General features: G+C 41.4%; 3 protein-coding genes across 3 annotated transcripts in view; 1 reads left to right on the forward strand and 2 right to left on the reverse strand.

Annotated features, from left to right (window-relative positions):
• The window catches only part of cog5 (component of oligomeric golgi complex 5), an 83,497-nt gene extending 78,668 nt beyond the window's left edge, over nucleotides 1-4,829 (forward strand). The window contains exons 18-22 of the mRNA XM_030725282.1: nucleotides 500-737; nucleotides 874-950; nucleotides 2,128-2,254; nucleotides 2,376-2,455; nucleotides 3,271-4,829. Of these exons, the coding sequence (XP_030581142.1) occupies nucleotides 500-737; nucleotides 874-950; nucleotides 2,128-2,254; nucleotides 2,376-2,455; nucleotides 3,271-3,379 (631 nt within the window). The 3' untranslated portion in view covers nucleotides 3,380-4,829. The remainder of the gene's footprint in view (nucleotides 1-499; nucleotides 738-873; nucleotides 951-2,127; nucleotides 2,255-2,375; nucleotides 2,456-3,270) is intronic.
• On the reverse strand, nucleotides 3,639-10,316 carry ndufa5 (NADH:ubiquinone oxidoreductase subunit A5). The gene is made up of 5 exons (XM_030725284.1): nucleotides 10,252-10,316; nucleotides 4,756-4,800; nucleotides 4,279-4,395; nucleotides 4,137-4,202; nucleotides 3,639-3,813 (listed from the first exon to the last, which is right to left on the reverse strand). The coding sequence occupies exons 1-5, from the start codon at nucleotides 10,270-10,272 to the stop codon at nucleotides 3,712-3,714; spliced, it is 351 nt and encodes a 116-aa protein (XP_030581144.1). The 5' UTR covers nucleotides 10,273-10,316; the 3' UTR covers nucleotides 3,639-3,711.
• A 3,449-nt stretch (nucleotides 10,317-13,765) lies between these two features.
• The window catches only part of aebp2 (AE binding protein 2), an 8,619-nt gene continuing 6,474 nt past the window's right edge, over nucleotides 13,766-15,910 (reverse strand). Inside the window, exons 3-8 of the mRNA XM_030725293.1 lie at nucleotides 15,852-15,910; nucleotides 15,501-15,687; nucleotides 15,284-15,408; nucleotides 15,127-15,194; nucleotides 14,840-14,953; nucleotides 13,766-14,752 (exon numbers count right to left, since the gene is read on the reverse strand). The exon at nucleotides 15,852-15,910 is cut by the window's right edge and continues 49 nt beyond it. Of these exons, the coding sequence (XP_030581153.1) occupies nucleotides 14,740-14,752; nucleotides 14,840-14,953; nucleotides 15,127-15,194; nucleotides 15,284-15,408; nucleotides 15,501-15,687; nucleotides 15,852-15,910 (566 nt within the window). The 3' untranslated portion in view covers nucleotides 13,766-14,739. The remainder of the gene's footprint in view (nucleotides 14,753-14,839; nucleotides 14,954-15,126; nucleotides 15,195-15,283; nucleotides 15,409-15,500; nucleotides 15,688-15,851) is intronic.

Here is a 15,910-nt window from a genome sequence, read left to right on the forward strand (position 1 = left end):
CACGGGGAGTAAAAAAGGGGAGAAGTGTTCGGTTCCCCTTCAGCGCAGCTTGTTGGCTCTCCAGCTGATGGAGCGCCTGCTGTCATAGCAGCCACACTCCTATGTGAAAAGATCAGCTTTAATCCGACATCAATCACAAGCTAGAGCAAAGAAGTGAAGTGAGTCTTTCTAAGGAAAAACCTGCTTTAAATATGCAGAGATCTGCAGAGTTAAAGAGGTGGTGGTAATTTAAGAAACGTACTAAATATGAAAACACTATTTTGTGTCTTCCCATTTCTCCACGTCTTAAATGCAGGTAGAGTGTAAAGTAAGTGTGACCCGCAGAGACACGTGAAACATGGCAGGTTGAAATAAACCAGAATTAAGTTTAAGGACCAGCCAGGCTTTTATTATACAGCTCAGTTCTAGTTTATATGAGTAACATGCTTACCAGCATCTTTTCTAAATGCCACAGAAAACACTTTTTTGGGAAGTAATGGTTGTGATGTGCATGTTGCAGGCCTCTGTCCAGCCCTGACAGACCAGACGTCCCGTGCTCCCTGTACATGAAGGAGCTGCAGGGTTTTATTTCTAGAGTGATGGCAGAGTATTTCAGACACTTCCAATGTGTGGACTTCATATTCGAGAGCACGGAGTCCATCGCCCAGAGAGCCATCGAGCTGTTCATCCGCCACGCCAGCCTGCTGCGTCCGCTGGGGGAGGGGGGCAAGATGAGACTGGCTGCTGACTTTGCACAGGTGAGGGAGGTGCTTTCTGAGGTCACACTGCTTCTCTTCAGGCTGGTTCAACTCTATGACTAAGAAACAGGACAGCCGACAAACTGATGTTAACAGTGTCACCGCACTGAAAGGTGTTCTTTGTTTTGCCTGGTAGATGGAGATGGCAGTGGCTCCCCTGTGCAGGAGAGTGTCAGATTTGGGGAAACCGTACAGAATGCTGCGCTCCTTCAGGTGTGTTCGCTCCTCACCGTCTCCTCTGTCTGCTTTTTGTTTCTAATGTAAAGAAGGACGACCTTAAAGGGCAATAATGGAAATGGACTCGTATTTCTAAAGTGCTTTGCTAGTCTTAACGCTCCATATTAACCATACATCCACCTCTCATCCATGTCCAGTTGTAAATAACCAGTTAGCCTAGCATACATGTTTTTGGACTATGGGAGGAATCTAGAGGAAATCCACAAAGGCACAGGGGACAGTCCTCCACTGTGTCTGTCCTGATCCACAGTGGAGGAATGGGAATGCGTTCTCCACATGTAGAAGAATATCCCCACAAACCATGCTGCAGGTCCTTTTCATAGTCCAGAAAACACCATTGGCTGTTTTCACACTGAATTCTTGTTCATGCCACAAATAAGAAACCATCCACCTTCATTTTATTGCAGTGTAACCTGAAATGTTTGGGCTTCAAAGGCTAACATGCTAAAGGTTGCTATCTGCCGGTTACTTGTAGTAACATACATACAGTAAATGTGATGTCATATTTTAGCCTTCATATAAATAAGTGTATTTGTCTGTTGAGTACTTTCCCTTTCAAAATGCTGCTGGTGTGTGTGCAGCTCAGTCCCAGCACTGAAACCTGAGCATTCAGGACTTTTACGAGCATCTTGTCCCTGCAGGGGAGTTTCTTGGTGGAATCATTCCTGTGAATTAGGTCTGACCTGCATTAAACAAAGATCAACAAGTGACTAAAAATGTTTTTGCAGTCCATAAAGTGGTTTGATTGTTACTTTGTTGCTTTGCACCAGCGTGCTTCCAGTGCACAGCCCGTTCTGTCCTTGTTGCCTTTCAACAGTTTTGAGAAATGAACATCTTGAAGCAGAAGTTGGGCTAATTTTATGGGAAGGTAAAGATAGACACTGCATCAAGGAACAGAGGAATAAATGTTCCTGGTGCAGCTGTGAATCATTTCAGTGTTAGTTCATGAACAAAGATGTATTTCCAGTTGAGATTTAGTTGTCTGTCAATATTTGATGGGCAAGATAAATGCCAGAGAATACAATGTGTTGGAGGACTGTGAGGGGAGAGGCTGGCCTGTGAGCCCCTGCTTCTTCTGAATGAACACAAGTGCTTATGATTGAGCAGGAAATCCTTTACAGAGAAGAAAACTACTGTATGCTTTGTATTTCAGGCCACTGCTGTTCCAGACCAGTGAGCTGATAGCCAGCAGTACAGCTGTAGGTGACCTGATTCCCTACAGCACCCTGCTGCATTTCCTCTTCACCAGAGCCCCATCTGAGCTCAAGTCACCTCACCAGGCCTGTACACACACACACACACACACACACACACACTGAACTAAATCCTGTAATCCATCATCATCATCTGTCAGCATTTCTGTGTATCAGTTCCAAATCTCAATAAGCTCGTCCCCCACAGAGAGCAGAGTGGTCCATCGCTCGATACTCCCAGTGGCTGGATGATCATCCCTCTGAGAGAGACCGGCTCACCCTCATCAGGTAGGCTTGGTGACATTATTGGTGCACAGAGGCTGCGGGCACCATTGGATGTGTTGTTGGGATAGTTTGGTCTTCACCAACAGGACCAGGAGGCACCATGTTTATCATGCAGTGTTATCTGAGCTAAGGTTAACCTCAGTAGACTGTTACTGTGAGGAATGAGCTCCCTCTAGTGGTGGACTCTGACGTGTTTGTTTGGCTGTCGGCCAGCTTCTGTTCACGTCACAGTGTGACATCCTTCTGTACAGACGGCAGCTCGAGCCCGACACAGTGTGCCGGCCAGCTTCAGGAGGCTTTAGTGCTCCAAAGGTGGAGGGGAAGAAAAGTTAATGGGGTTCATGTGCTCTGGCATCCCCTTCACCAAAGAACCAAAAACACAAAGGGCAGAGACAACGCCACTCGCATCTTAATAAAATGTTATCCTCTTCCTCCTCAAGCCTCATCTTCTGAACTGATTTCAGGGCTCTAACACACAAAAACATGCATGAACATAATTATTTATTCATGATATTGTTGCACTTACTTACTATTATGTATCAGCAGGTTAGGCATGCAAAACAACTGCTGATTATAAGCTAATATTATACCAGCTCAGGTTAGACTTGAGTGTCCTAAAAATGCAGCCGTTGGCTGATACTGTGATTGTTTTCAGCAGTTTGTGAGAGCTCGATATTTCACAGGAATAGTAATATAGGAATAGCCGAGGTTTGATGGATTTTTAGGTGATGTACAAGAAAAGTTACGGTATGCGATCCTCACAGTAAGCAGTTCTTGTGTGCACTGTGATCACTGATGTGCTGACTTTGTCCTCTCAGGGGCGCTCTGGAGGCCTACGTGCAGTCAGTCAGGGCCCGGCAGGGGAAGGAGTTCGCCCCCATCTATCCCATCATGCTCCAGCTGTTACAGAGGGCTACCAGCAACTGAAAGAATATCACAGCAGCTAGTGTGTGTCTGTGTGTGTGTGTGAGAGAGAGAGAGAGAGCTGGACATGTGCTACAAAGTAAACCTGACCTTTCATTTTTGAACAAGTCTGACTGATGTGGAGAGAAATTATTCTGAATATTGATACATTCATTCACAGGAACACAAACTTTAGACAGCAGTAAATGTAAACAAAGAGGCCACAGAGAAACAAGACTGGATGGATCTTTGTTCTAACATGAAAAAGTCGTGAGAATAAAGGCATTATTTACAGGACTTTAATGTAGTTCTTCATTAGAAGCACAGGTGGCAGTATAAACACTAAACATGGACACTTAGATGGGCCATTTCCACTGGTTGGGGGGGGGCCCATCTATCAGCGGCTCCCATGGCTTCCACTCCGACATCTTCCTGGACAGAGCCAGCTCACACTCGGCCTGCACACAGAAACACTCCATCACACACAGCAGTCACCTCGTACTCTCATATGTCACGAACAACAGTTTAGTTGTTGAGTTGAGACAACTGCATGCACATAAATTATGTTGATTAACTTATAAAATATAGCTGATGTTGCTATGGCAATGATATCACAATATAAGACAAAAAGTGAAGCCGTTATTATCGAGGGCACAGATCCCTCTGCAGTGCAGCCCTATGGGCTGAATCTGAAGCATTGATTTATATACCAACGGCTTCCAGGATCTACTCAGCAGGACCAAAGCTGAGCAGTCACTGAGGCACGCTGACCCTGACCTACCTGGAAAATGACCTCTTCAATCTGACCACAGTTAATTTTCTTCTCCAGCTTCTCAACATCGGGCTCCTGTGAACAACACAAGTCCTTTCAGCTTATCTGAACTCGTCCATCATCCACTCGCTCTGCCTGCTCACACACTGACCGTTTTCACGTGGCTGAACCTCTCCTGAACCAGCTGTTCGGTGTACTTCCTGTAGGCAGCATCCTGCGGCATGCTCTGCAGGGATGCCAGGATCTTTGTGTAGAGAATCCTGAGACGCTGAGAGGAAGAGCAGAGATTAAGTATGCAGTCGAATAACCTCTGTGTCAGTGACAGCTGCACAGATTTCTCTGGCTTCAGTAACTACATGTTAATAACAAGTGTGATCTGTGACTACTCCTGTCCAGTGTTGATCGCCCGCTGCTGCGCCGGGTTCACATCCTGTTACCCCGGGCTGAGAATTTCACCAGGTCGCCATCGGAAGTGTCCGCAATTAGTGGCCACAACAATTAGCATTAGCAAGCAGTCATCTGATACACCCAAGGGGGACCCCACACCCCACCTGGTCAGTCTTCCCTACAGGTAGGAGGGAAGACTGAGGGAGACGTGCGCGTGGTGCATTCACCATCAGATGCTCACCTCATGTGGATTCTGGGACACTGCCAGGCCGACCAGGCCAGTCGTCTGGAAGAGAGGCAAAAAAAAAAAAAAAAGAGCTGCTCGTCAAAGATTTCATCAGTTATACATTAACAAACATTCACAGCTTCACTCAACACCAGCAGGTCCCTCTGACAACACTGAGTCATTAAAAGAAAACAGGCAGCCATCAGTCCCTCTCAGCACAATGGGAACATCTCCCCCGCTGCTTTTATCAGAAACGTCTCCCCAAACGTGGCTGCTTCAGTATCTCAGACCCAAGACTGCCTTTGTGGCCTCACTGTACACTAATGTAGAGCTTCTCACATGGCTTCCATAAAACTTATCACCTCACAGCCTGAGTAGGGAAACCATTATTTAAAAATCCTTTCAAAGATGTGTGGCAGGACGATAACACATTAACCGGTGAAGCATCCACCATACACAGTGATATATATATAGATAGTTTCAGAAATCATGTTTCTCTACCTGCGTAAAGAAGACCTAAACTTAAAAATGTGCACTATTACAGGTGCTCTTTGTAGACTTCACGTTTATCTCCTCTGAAGTAAGTCATTCTTACACTGAGGACAGTGAGACTGATTACTATCAGCTAACTATTTTTGAATATGAAGAGGGTAGGTGGATGGTTTGTTTTCATTTTTACTCCTACTTGATTTGTTTACTGTTTATCATTTTGCAGCTCTGAATAAAAAAAATACAATTTAAAAAAAAAAAAAAAGTAAAACCTGGGCTTTTTATTTCCTGACCATTTTACTGCAGATTTGCTGAGGTGGTTGTCCGATGGTGTAAACTAATTTGGGTAATGCCAGTCAAAACATGTTAATGCTACAGCAAAGTTGAAGCCTAATGTTACTGTTAATTTGGCACACTGGTTTCTTGATGAGGCATCTCTGGAATTCTACTGGAGATACAAACAGTCTTCAGCTGAATTGAGATGTGGTGACCGTGAGTCATCGATTACGATTCAGATCCTCATCAAGGCATTTAGTGAGCACTCATGTCCTAGGTCACATCAGTCTTTCCATCCAGAGGATGGGGCAACTCCCATCAGGGTAGGGCTACAACAATTCATCGATGTAATCAATGATATCGACTACAAAAATTAGTCGACGTGGAATTTCATCATCAAAGCGTTGCGCTTTTAAACCCATCCATCTATTCTGTTCCACTTATTGTGTAATTTTGTAACTGCAATACACTACAGGAAGATATGGGGACAATACTGCCTCCATTGTCTGCCAACAACAATACCAACGAAGAAGAACGTAATGTCAACAAAAATAACGATGGTAGAGGAGGGTGGAGAAAATTAAAGAAAATGGAGACAGACTGTCAGAGGTGTGGCAGCATTTGAAAAAAACTAAAATAAGGCTGAATGCAGACTGTTTAAAGCAGAGCTTTCCTTCCACGGCAGCAACACTGCAGTGCTGAGCATTTAAAACTCCGGCACCCTGGAGCTGTGACGTCAGCTCTGGATGGGTACGTCAGTGTATCGTAGGTACCTGTTATAGGCTAGTGACAATGCCCCAAAATTTTGACATACCCCTACCGAAGGTAGAACTAAACCCAACCATGTTTTTCCTCATCTCTGAGGTCTCCCCTATAATAACACAAGGCCTGAGAGGTTTCAGAATAGGCAAGTATGTAGTCAGGACTTTGCTTTACCCACTAGAAAAAACTGGATGGGAATATCTTAAAGTATGGGGCAGATGGAGACCTTGGAACACATATCTTAAATAGGTGAACATGGAAAAAAATATATCTGTGCAAAATGTTTTCATTTACTTCGTAATTGATGAACCATCAGCATATATCATCGATGGCATCATGGGGCGCTGACTTCACCAAAGTATTTATTGGACATGGCCTACCCCCAGAATGGCTACCAAAAGCAGTGCGTTCTGGTTGCTGCTAAAAGCTTCAGGCTTAAAACTGGATGCTGCAGCTTGAGAAAAGGAGGAATTCCACCTCCACGCTTGTTTGTTTTGTTGGATGGCCTTTTGTTTGATTTGAGTCAGGAATTTGATTCATACTGTGTGTAGTTAAGTTATAGTTTTATTGAAAAGGCCCATCTGTTAACTGTAATTTCCCCATTGTGGGATCAATAAAGTATCATCATCATCATCATCATCAAGGCCAAACTATTCTACTCTCTTGTGGTTTCCTGTCCTACTCTCTCATCTCTGGGGATTTTACCAGTTCAGTCTAGTATATTGCGATGAAATGCAGTATATTTGTTCATTTGGGACAGATCACACATTTTCAAATTACTGTGTATGGTATATTTACATTTTTGGTATTGCTGGATTTAGAAAAATAGCACATTAATTCAACAAGCCTACTGTGTTATATGATAATACATGCAGCATAATAAAGCTTGGGACTGGAGACTCAATTTTCTCAGTACTTCTCAGTTGGGGCACGTCACACATTAAGTGATTTAACACCCTGATTATGCAGGCTACATTTACATATTTAATATTGATGGATTCAGCACAATCTCACCTTTCCAACAAGCCATCATATGCATTTCTATGACAACCCTTGGCAAAGCAATTACAAAGTAAATGAAAACATTTTGCATAGATATATTTTTTTCCATGTTCGCCTATTTTATATATGTGTTCTAAGGTCTATCTGCCCCATACATTAAGATATTCCCATCCAGTTTTTTCTAGTGGGTAAAGCAAAGTCCTGACTACATACATGTCTATTCTGAAAGCTCTCAGGCCTTGTGTTATTAATCTTCATCAGTTTTTGTGGGTTAACCCCCATGCGGACAGGCTGTACTTGAGTTTGTTTTTTTTTAGTTTGGGGGTATATAACAATATCTATCAATTTAACTATCTTGGCAGTAAAATATTTTTGGCTAAGATTCCATTTCATATAGGGGAGACCTCAGAGATGAGGAAAAACATGGTTGGGTTTAGTTCTACCTCCGGTAGGGGTATCTCAAAAATTAAAGCACTTTTTGGCAGTTTGTCACTAGGTTATAATATTTGTACAGTAATGTTTCTGTTAGCTTACCTGTCAGAAACAAGCTCTCATGGATAATGTTTTCTAAGCACCACCATTTCAGTGATGTTAGCTCACGAGTGAAGGACAACAGGAACAGCTACGTTGGCTCCTATTTTTTTTTCTCCTTACATTAATATTAGCGTTCATTCTGAAACCTCTGTATGAACTGAATCGTCTGTAAACTTTTCAGCTGTTTGGACAGAAAAATCTTTTTGATATAATTTTGAGGTCTTATTGAAACTTTTGGACAGAGGCCATTTTTATTTACACATCACATTATATTTCCATTTTAAAAAATTGCATTCACGTTAATATGCATTGTTTATTTGATATTTATTGTGATGGTCACATTAATGTTAAAAATACACTGGATTAGTTTAAAACTCATATTTTTATGGGTCATTATTTTAATTGTGAGAAGAGAACAATGTGAAGTTAACAGGTGGGCAGGATTGAACAGGTGAGGGAAGATTGAATTAATCACTGACTAATCAATAAAATAATTGACAGATTTTTCGACTACCAAAATAATCTTTAATTGCAGCCCTAGTTCAGGGTCACCTGATCCAGCCCTAACTATAAGCTTGATCATAAAGGAAAGTTTCAAGCCTAATCTTAAAAATAGAGAGGGTGTCTGTCTCCTGAATCCAAGCTGGGAGCTGGTTCCACAGAAGAGGGGCCTGAAAGCTGAAGGCTCTGCCTCCCATTCTACTCTTAAGTATCCTAGGAACCACAAGTAAGCCAGCAGTCTGAGAGTGAAGTGCTCTGTTGGGGTGATATGGGACTATGAGGTCTTTAAGATAAGATGGGGCCTGATTATTCAAGACCTTGTAGGTGAGGAGAAGGATTTTAAATTCTATTCTAGATTTAACAGGGAGCCAATGAAGAGAAGCCAATATGGGAGAAATCTGCTCTCTCTTTCTAGTCCCAGTCAGTACTCTGCAGCATTTTGGATCAGCTGAAGGCTTTTCAGGGAGCTTTTAGGACAGCCTGATAATAATGAATTACAGCCTAGAAGTAATAAATGCATGAATTATCTTTTCAGCATCACTCTGAGAAAGGATGTTTCTAATTTTAGAAATATTGCGCAAATGCAAAAAAGCGGTCCTACATATTTGTTTAATATGTGCATTGAAGGACAAATTCTGGTCAAAAATGACTCCAAGATTTCTCACAGTGTTACTGGAGGCCAAAGTAATGCCATCCAGAGGAAGTATCTGGTTAGACACCATGTTTCTAAGATTTGTGGGGCCGAGTACAAGAACTTCAGTTTGATCTGAAGTAAGAAGCAGGAAATCAGAGGTCATCCAGGCCTTAATGTCTTTAAGACATTCCTGCAGTTTAACTAATTGATGTGCGTCATCTGGCTTCATGGATAGATAAAGCTGAGTATCATCTGCATAACAATGAAAATTGATGCAATGCTTTCTAATAATACTGCGTAAGGCAGTGATTCTCAAACCAGGCCTCATGGCCCAGTGTCCTGCAGGTTTTACATGTGTCCCTGATCCAACACACCTTAATCAAATGGCTGCATTACCTCCTCAGTATGCAGTCAAGTTCTCCAGAGTCCTGCTAATGACTTCTATATTTGACTCAGGTGTGTTGGATCACAGACACATCTAAAACCTGCAGGACACTGGGCCATGAGGCCTGGGTTTGAGAATCACATGTATAATGTAAATAGAATTGGTCCTAGCACAGAACCCTGTGGAACTCCATAATTAACCTTAGTGTGTGAAGAAGACTCCCCATTTACATGAACAAATTGGAGTCTAGTAGATAAATATGATTCAAACCACTGCAGTGCAGTACCTTTAATACCTATAGTATGCTTTAATCTCTGTAATAAAATGTTATGGTCAACAGTATCAAAGCTGCACTGAGGTCCAACAGGACAAGAACAGAGATGAGTCCACTGTCAGAGGCTGTAAGAAGATCATTGGTAACCTTCACTAATGCTGTTTCTGTACTGTGATGAATTCTGAAACCTGACTGAAACTCTTCAAATAAACCGTTCCTCTGCAGATGATCAGTTAGCTGTCTTACAACTAAGTATTTCTACCTTGATGTATATATTTTTCTACACGTACCGGTAACCCAACTTAAAATAAATCAATGACCAACTCTATGATCACTTAATCTATTGCTGTCTTGATTGATTAATAGTTAGGACAGCTTTGAAGTGCCTAGTCTAACTAACAGAATCTTTACTTGGTTAACACGTAGATCAAATAGATTTACTGAGAAACTCCGGTAGTAGAGCTGCGGCACTCTGACCGAACGCAACATAAACCCACGGTTCGATACAAATTAGCAAAGAAGCAGGATAGCACAACGGAGGATCTCCTACACAATGCACACTGCGCCGATGGAAGTCAGCCTATTGTCACACAATGCGCTCTAAACAACAGTAACACAAAAAATACATAAATAAAACATGACCTCTACTCGTACCTTCTTCAGCAGCCCAGCCATTCTCCTGACGACTGGATTCACACTGACACTTCCGGCTGCTAAATATGACGTCAGTTTTTGTTTTGTTTTATTTCGGCGCTTCAAAAACTTATTTAATGTTGTCGCAATAAATGCTCTTAAATTGCTTGTGTAAAAAAATCTAAACAAAAAAACAGTTCAAAGAAAAATGAGAACGTTCACACTGTGATAAAAGAAGCTAAAAACGGGGTATAAATTTAAATGTTCTGGTGTTTATCCAAGCAGTCTAACTGAACTACGTACTGCATTGTTTTTGCAATATATCTAACACTATATTTTAGAAAATTAACTTCTGTATGTAAAATTTGTTTGAAATAAACGAATTCATTTCTTTATATTTTGCTTGGAAAATGGGAAATAGGTGCAGTTATTCATTCAAATGGGCAAACATACACAGAAATACGGTTTATAAGACAAAAACAGATTGCAGAATTCTTATTTGTACCAAACGAGCCTGAAAGTCATTGTTTTCCTAAGACGGTATGAACTGTTTTACCGTTGTGCCAAAAAGTGATCGTCTGCCAGAAAGTGATTTTTGATGTTTCTATGTGCTTTTATGTGTAATGTCTTTGCTTATATTGGTGAATAGAGTGTAGTCAATATGATTTATGAAGGGCTTAAATATAAAATGAAGAAATGACCTGTTATTCAAGTATGTTTATGACTCTGCATTATTGCACGTGCATTATAATAAATGCAGTCCTCTTTGGTCACTTAAAATATCTTTATAGAGTGTAATGTTATATTTGTTCTGATTTGTGCTGCCCTCTTGTCCAGATATCTCTTTAAAATCTGGCCAATCACAGTTTTTACCCTGATAAATAAAAAATATATAAAAGTCGCTGCCAAAAACTGATTGTAGCTTCTACGTTGTGACAGAAATGTTGTTTCTTACTCAAAATGACTTGATATCATTCACGAGAGATATGTTTGACATATTTTTCACAGATTATAGGTCAGCAAGTCATTTACAACAGTTTAAATATGGGCAATCACTTTTTGGCAGACGATCACTTTTTGGCACAACACCGTAGCCTTTTCTCCATTTCCCTTCCTCAAAAATTGCTTCCTGACACTTTCCTGCTAAAGAACGGATCAGCTGATAGACAAAGGATCTCAGGTCTTTCCTGTCTTGTTTTTTTTTGTTTTTTTTTACTACTTCTTAAGGACTTTCGGTTACTGTTCATCTGATGTAGTTTTTATGGCCTGTGGCTCCACTTGTCCAGTTTCCTTAAACTGTTGAAGGACACACTGCACACATAGGTGTTTGAGAATTACCTTACTAATACTAATACAATTTTATGTCTGTTATTAATGGTATTTTTCACACATTAGATAACAAACTGCTTTTGATACCAGCTGCTAGGAACAAAGTACCTAAAATTAGTACATTATTGCTAAGTTGTCTGTTATTCGTAGAGACTGGCATATCCCTTGACTTAGGTGCTTTTTAATGCTTCAGTCATTGTTATGTGTCATGTGGCTTGACAAATAAAAATCTTGTGAAAATGATGGAAAATGATTTATCTTATCAATAATATTATTAAATCATGTTGCGATCAACAGTGATGTACTTGTTTAAGTGTTTCATATATTTGAGCAAAATCCTTGAAAGAGTAGTTGTAAAACAGCTAACTGATCATCTGCAGAGGAACGGTTTATTTGAAGAGTTTCAGTCAGGTTTCAGAATTCATCACAGTACAGAAACAGCATTAGTGAAGGTTACAAATGATCTTCTTAGAGCCTCTGACAGTGGACTCATCTCTGTTCTTGTCCTGTTGGACCTCAGTGCAGCTTTGATACTGTTGACCATAACATTTTATTACAGAGATTAGAGCATACTATAGGTATTAAAGGTACTGCGCTGCAGTGGTTTGAATCATATTTATAATAGACTCCAATTTGTTCATGTAAATGGGGAGTCTTCTTCACACACTAAGGTTATTATGGAGTTCCACAGGGTTCTGTGCTAGGACCAATTTTATTTACATTATACATGCTTCCCTTAGGCAGTATTATTAGAAAGCATTGCATCAGTTTTCTTTGTTATGCAGATGATACTCAGCTTTACCTATCAATGAAGCCAGATGACGCACATCAATTAGTTAAACTGCAGGAATGTCTTAAAGACATTAAGGACTGGATGACCTCTAATTTCCTGCTTCTAAATTCAGATCAAACTGAAGTTCTTGTACTCGGCCCCACAAATCTTAGAAACATGGTGTCTAACCAGATACTTACTCTGGATGGCATTACTTTGGCCTCCAGTAACACTGTGAGAAATCTTGGAGTCATTTTTGACCAGAATTTGTCCTTCAATGCACATATTAAACAAATATGTAGGACCGCTTTTTTGCATTTGTGCAATATTTCTAAAATTAGAAACATCCTTTCTCAGAGTGATGCTGAAAAGCTAATTGATGCATTTATTACTTCTAGGCTGGACTGTTGTAATTCATTATTATCAGGCTGTCCTAAAAGCTTCCTGAAAAAGCCTTCAGCTGATCCAAAATGCTGCAGCTAGAGTACTGACAGGGACTAGAAAGAGAGAGCAGATTTCTCCCATATTGGCTTCTCTTCATTGGCTCCCTGTTAAATCTAGAATAGAATTTAAAATCCTTCTCCTCACCTACAAGGTCTTGAATAATCAGGCACCATCTTATCTCAAAGACCTCATAGTACCATATCACCCCAATAGAGCACTTCGCTCTCAGACTGCTGGCTTACTTGTGGTTCCTAGGATACTTAAGAGTAGAATGGGAGGCAGAGCCTTCAGCTTTCAGGCCCCTCTTCTGTGGAACCAGCTTCCAGCTTGGATTCAGGAGACAGACACCCTCTCTATTTTTAAGATTAGGCTTAAAACTTTCCTTTATGATCAAGCTTATAGTTAGGGCTGGATCAGGTGACCCTGAACCCTCCCTTAGTTATGCTGCTATAGGCCTAGGCTGCTGGGGGGGTTCCCATAATTCACTGTTTCTTTTCATTCACCTTATTTACTTTGTTTATACACCACTCTGCATTTAATCATTAATTGTTATTAATCTCTGTCTCTCTCCCCCCTCAGCAGATGACCCCCCCTCCCTGAGCCTGGTTCTGCTGGAGGTTTCTTCCTGTTAAAGGGAGTTTTTCCTTCCCACTGTCACCAAGTGCTGCTCATAGGGGGTCGTTTTGACTGTTGGGTTTTCTCTGTATTATTATAGGGTCTTTACCTACAATACAAAGCGCCTTGAGGCGACTGTTTGTTGTGGTTTGGCGCTATATAAATAAAATTGAATTGACTTGAGCTCCATTTTTAGTCCTGACACAAACTCTTAAATCAAATCTAATCAACAGATGGATTAAAGTCCTAATTACTGGTTTCCCTCATGTTAGTAGAATAACATGTAATTATATTTAATAATAATATGGTCCACCCTGAATAATAAAGTATCACCTTATGACAACAGAACGTGAAGATATAGGAACTCCATGAAAGTAGACTTTAAAGGTGTTTTATTGAGCTGCATTAGATTCATGTACTCACATTAATATAGAACCTTTCTAGTCTTACTGACCACTCAAAACACTTTAGACCAAAAGTCACATTTTAAACATATGCAGTGTTTTATTCTATACACTGTTTAACGGCCATGCAGGAGGAAGCTGGAGTATCCAGAAGCACGGGGAGCTCCTCTGCTCAGTGCCCATCCCTGTGCTGATTTCACATGGGTACCTAATAAAGTGCAGTAGTATAAATATACTGATTTTATTAGAAAAGGTCTGCTTATGCTGACATATTTAATTCCTTAATTAACTGTATCAGGTATAGCATTGTTTTGGCAAAGTATTTACTCCATGTAAAGAAACAGCTGTAAGATGAATGATGGGCAGTTGGATCTGGAAGGATCGTGAGAAGATGCACGCTTTGGTCACATCGTGATTTTTTGTGGTGCTGTTTTAAAGCAATGAGTACAGTATAAATCTACAATAATAACATTTCCATTTTGTCCTCATCAACATACGAGATGTCCTGTGACAGTTCCTGTGGAAACAGCTAAAGACTTCAGAGAGGGTGGACATCAGAAACGTTTAATGACATCAAACAGTGCCAGCTATAAGCACAATGCACATACAATATCATCTTTTAAAACATCTATTCCAAAATGTTTTGGCAGAAAAAAGACATCTATCTACAGTACAGTAAAAATCCAAAGTATAAAAATATATTACAAATCTCCTGTATTTACAAAGACCGCTTCTCTCTACAGTCTACAGCTACGAGCTGTCAGTTTTCAGACTAGTTGTGTTACTTACACATCCTCAGTAAAGTTAGCACCTAATGTAGAAAACACTGGAGGCCTCACACAGCCACTACACTCCCAGCACCCCCTGGAATGAGGGAGAAACAAAGATGGAGGAGGCCTCCTTGTGGATTAGCAGGAAGTGACAGTGGAGCTCACCAGGAGGTGGTCAGAAGAACATCCTGCAGGAGAAACAAAATGCTCTGAATATTTTCTTTTCCACTTTTCTAAACATTTAAAAGCAGCAGCGCAGATACAGACACACACACCTGTAGATGTTAGGGTCCAACAGGACAGCGGTGTCTGAGGGCAGCTTGGACAGATGAACCACTTTGGTCTTCTGCTGCGGTCTGTCACTCTCGTTCACCCACACGTCCGGCAGTCTGGAACACAAGAGCACGGTTACACTCACTGTGTGAGTCTAAACAACGCTGAAGTCACCAGCTGCACTGGAACAGATCTGGGATAAGTCACAGCATAAACCCCATAAACATGTGCTCACTCGGGCCCATTCCTCAGGTCTCCTGCCAGTGGACAGAGACAGTGGTGGACTTACATGTCTTCAGGGGTCCAGTGCAACAGGACCTTCACTTTCCCAGAGTCCTCCTTCCTTCTGGCTATTACCTGAACATGCACAAACATAAAGATGACATCACAGTTGGATATGATTTTCTGTGTTGTTTATGTGCGTGTGAGTGTGTGGGAGAGATCACCGTGCTGTGGAAGACCACACTGTGTCCATTGCCCAGGCTCTCGATGTGTGTTGCCAGGTTGAGGAGGATGGCTCGGTGACGGATGGCGTCCATGGTCTGAGCGTCAAAGAAGTCATGAGGTCGCGCTAAAAAAAAAAAAATCAATTTGAGTCAAAGTGTTCATCTGGAGGTATCTGCTGACAGCTGCATCATAAATCTGTGTGTGTGTGTTACATACGGAGAGAGCGCCTGTGTTTGTTCTTGAGTTTCCTCCTCTTGTTGAGGCCAGCCTTGGATGGAGACTCCTCTTTTACTTTACCTTGACTGGACATTTTGGATGAGCTCTGGGAGCTGAAGTGAGTGGGGACATGACGTGCAAGCCCCCCCTGTGAGGCAAATGTGGCATTGCAGCCCCCGACTACACACTGCAGGAAAAACACACACTGAGGTAGGGTCTTTAACTTCCAGTATAAAGCACCTTGAGGTGCCTGTTGTTGTAATTTGGTGCTATATAAATGAATACAGAGTATAGAGTGAAAATGAGCCAACAGACACGGTGAAGTGTGTGATGTGATCTGTGTGCTGTCACCTTAAAAGGTTTGTCGCCGCTGTGAGTTAGCATGTGTCTCTGTAACCAGCTCTGACTGG

Source organism: Archocentrus centrarchus, unplaced genomic scaffold (genome assembly GCF_007364275.1).
Source record: "Archocentrus centrarchus isolate MPI-CPG fArcCen1 unplaced genomic scaffold, fArcCen1 scaffold_52_ctg1, whole genome shotgun sequence".
Lineage (NCBI taxonomy): Eukaryota > Metazoa > Chordata > Actinopteri > Cichliformes > Cichlidae > Archocentrus > Archocentrus centrarchus.

What these genes read in the sequence shown, in the direction of transcription:
- ndufa5 (XM_030725284.1), bottom strand. Translation starts at nt 10,272, where the DNA reads ATGGCTGGGCTGCTGAAGAAG. An exon ending in TGGCTGGGCTGCTGAAGAAG is followed by an intron (nt 4,801 to 10,251) that starts GTACGAGTAGAG and finishes CCTCTCTTCCAG; the next exon opens with ACGACTGGCCTGGTCGGCCT. An exon ending in TTGAAGAGGTCATTTTCCAG is followed by an intron (nt 3,814 to 4,136) that starts GTAGGTCAGGGT and finishes TTCTGTGTGCAG; the next exon opens with GCCGAGTGTGAGCTGGCTCT.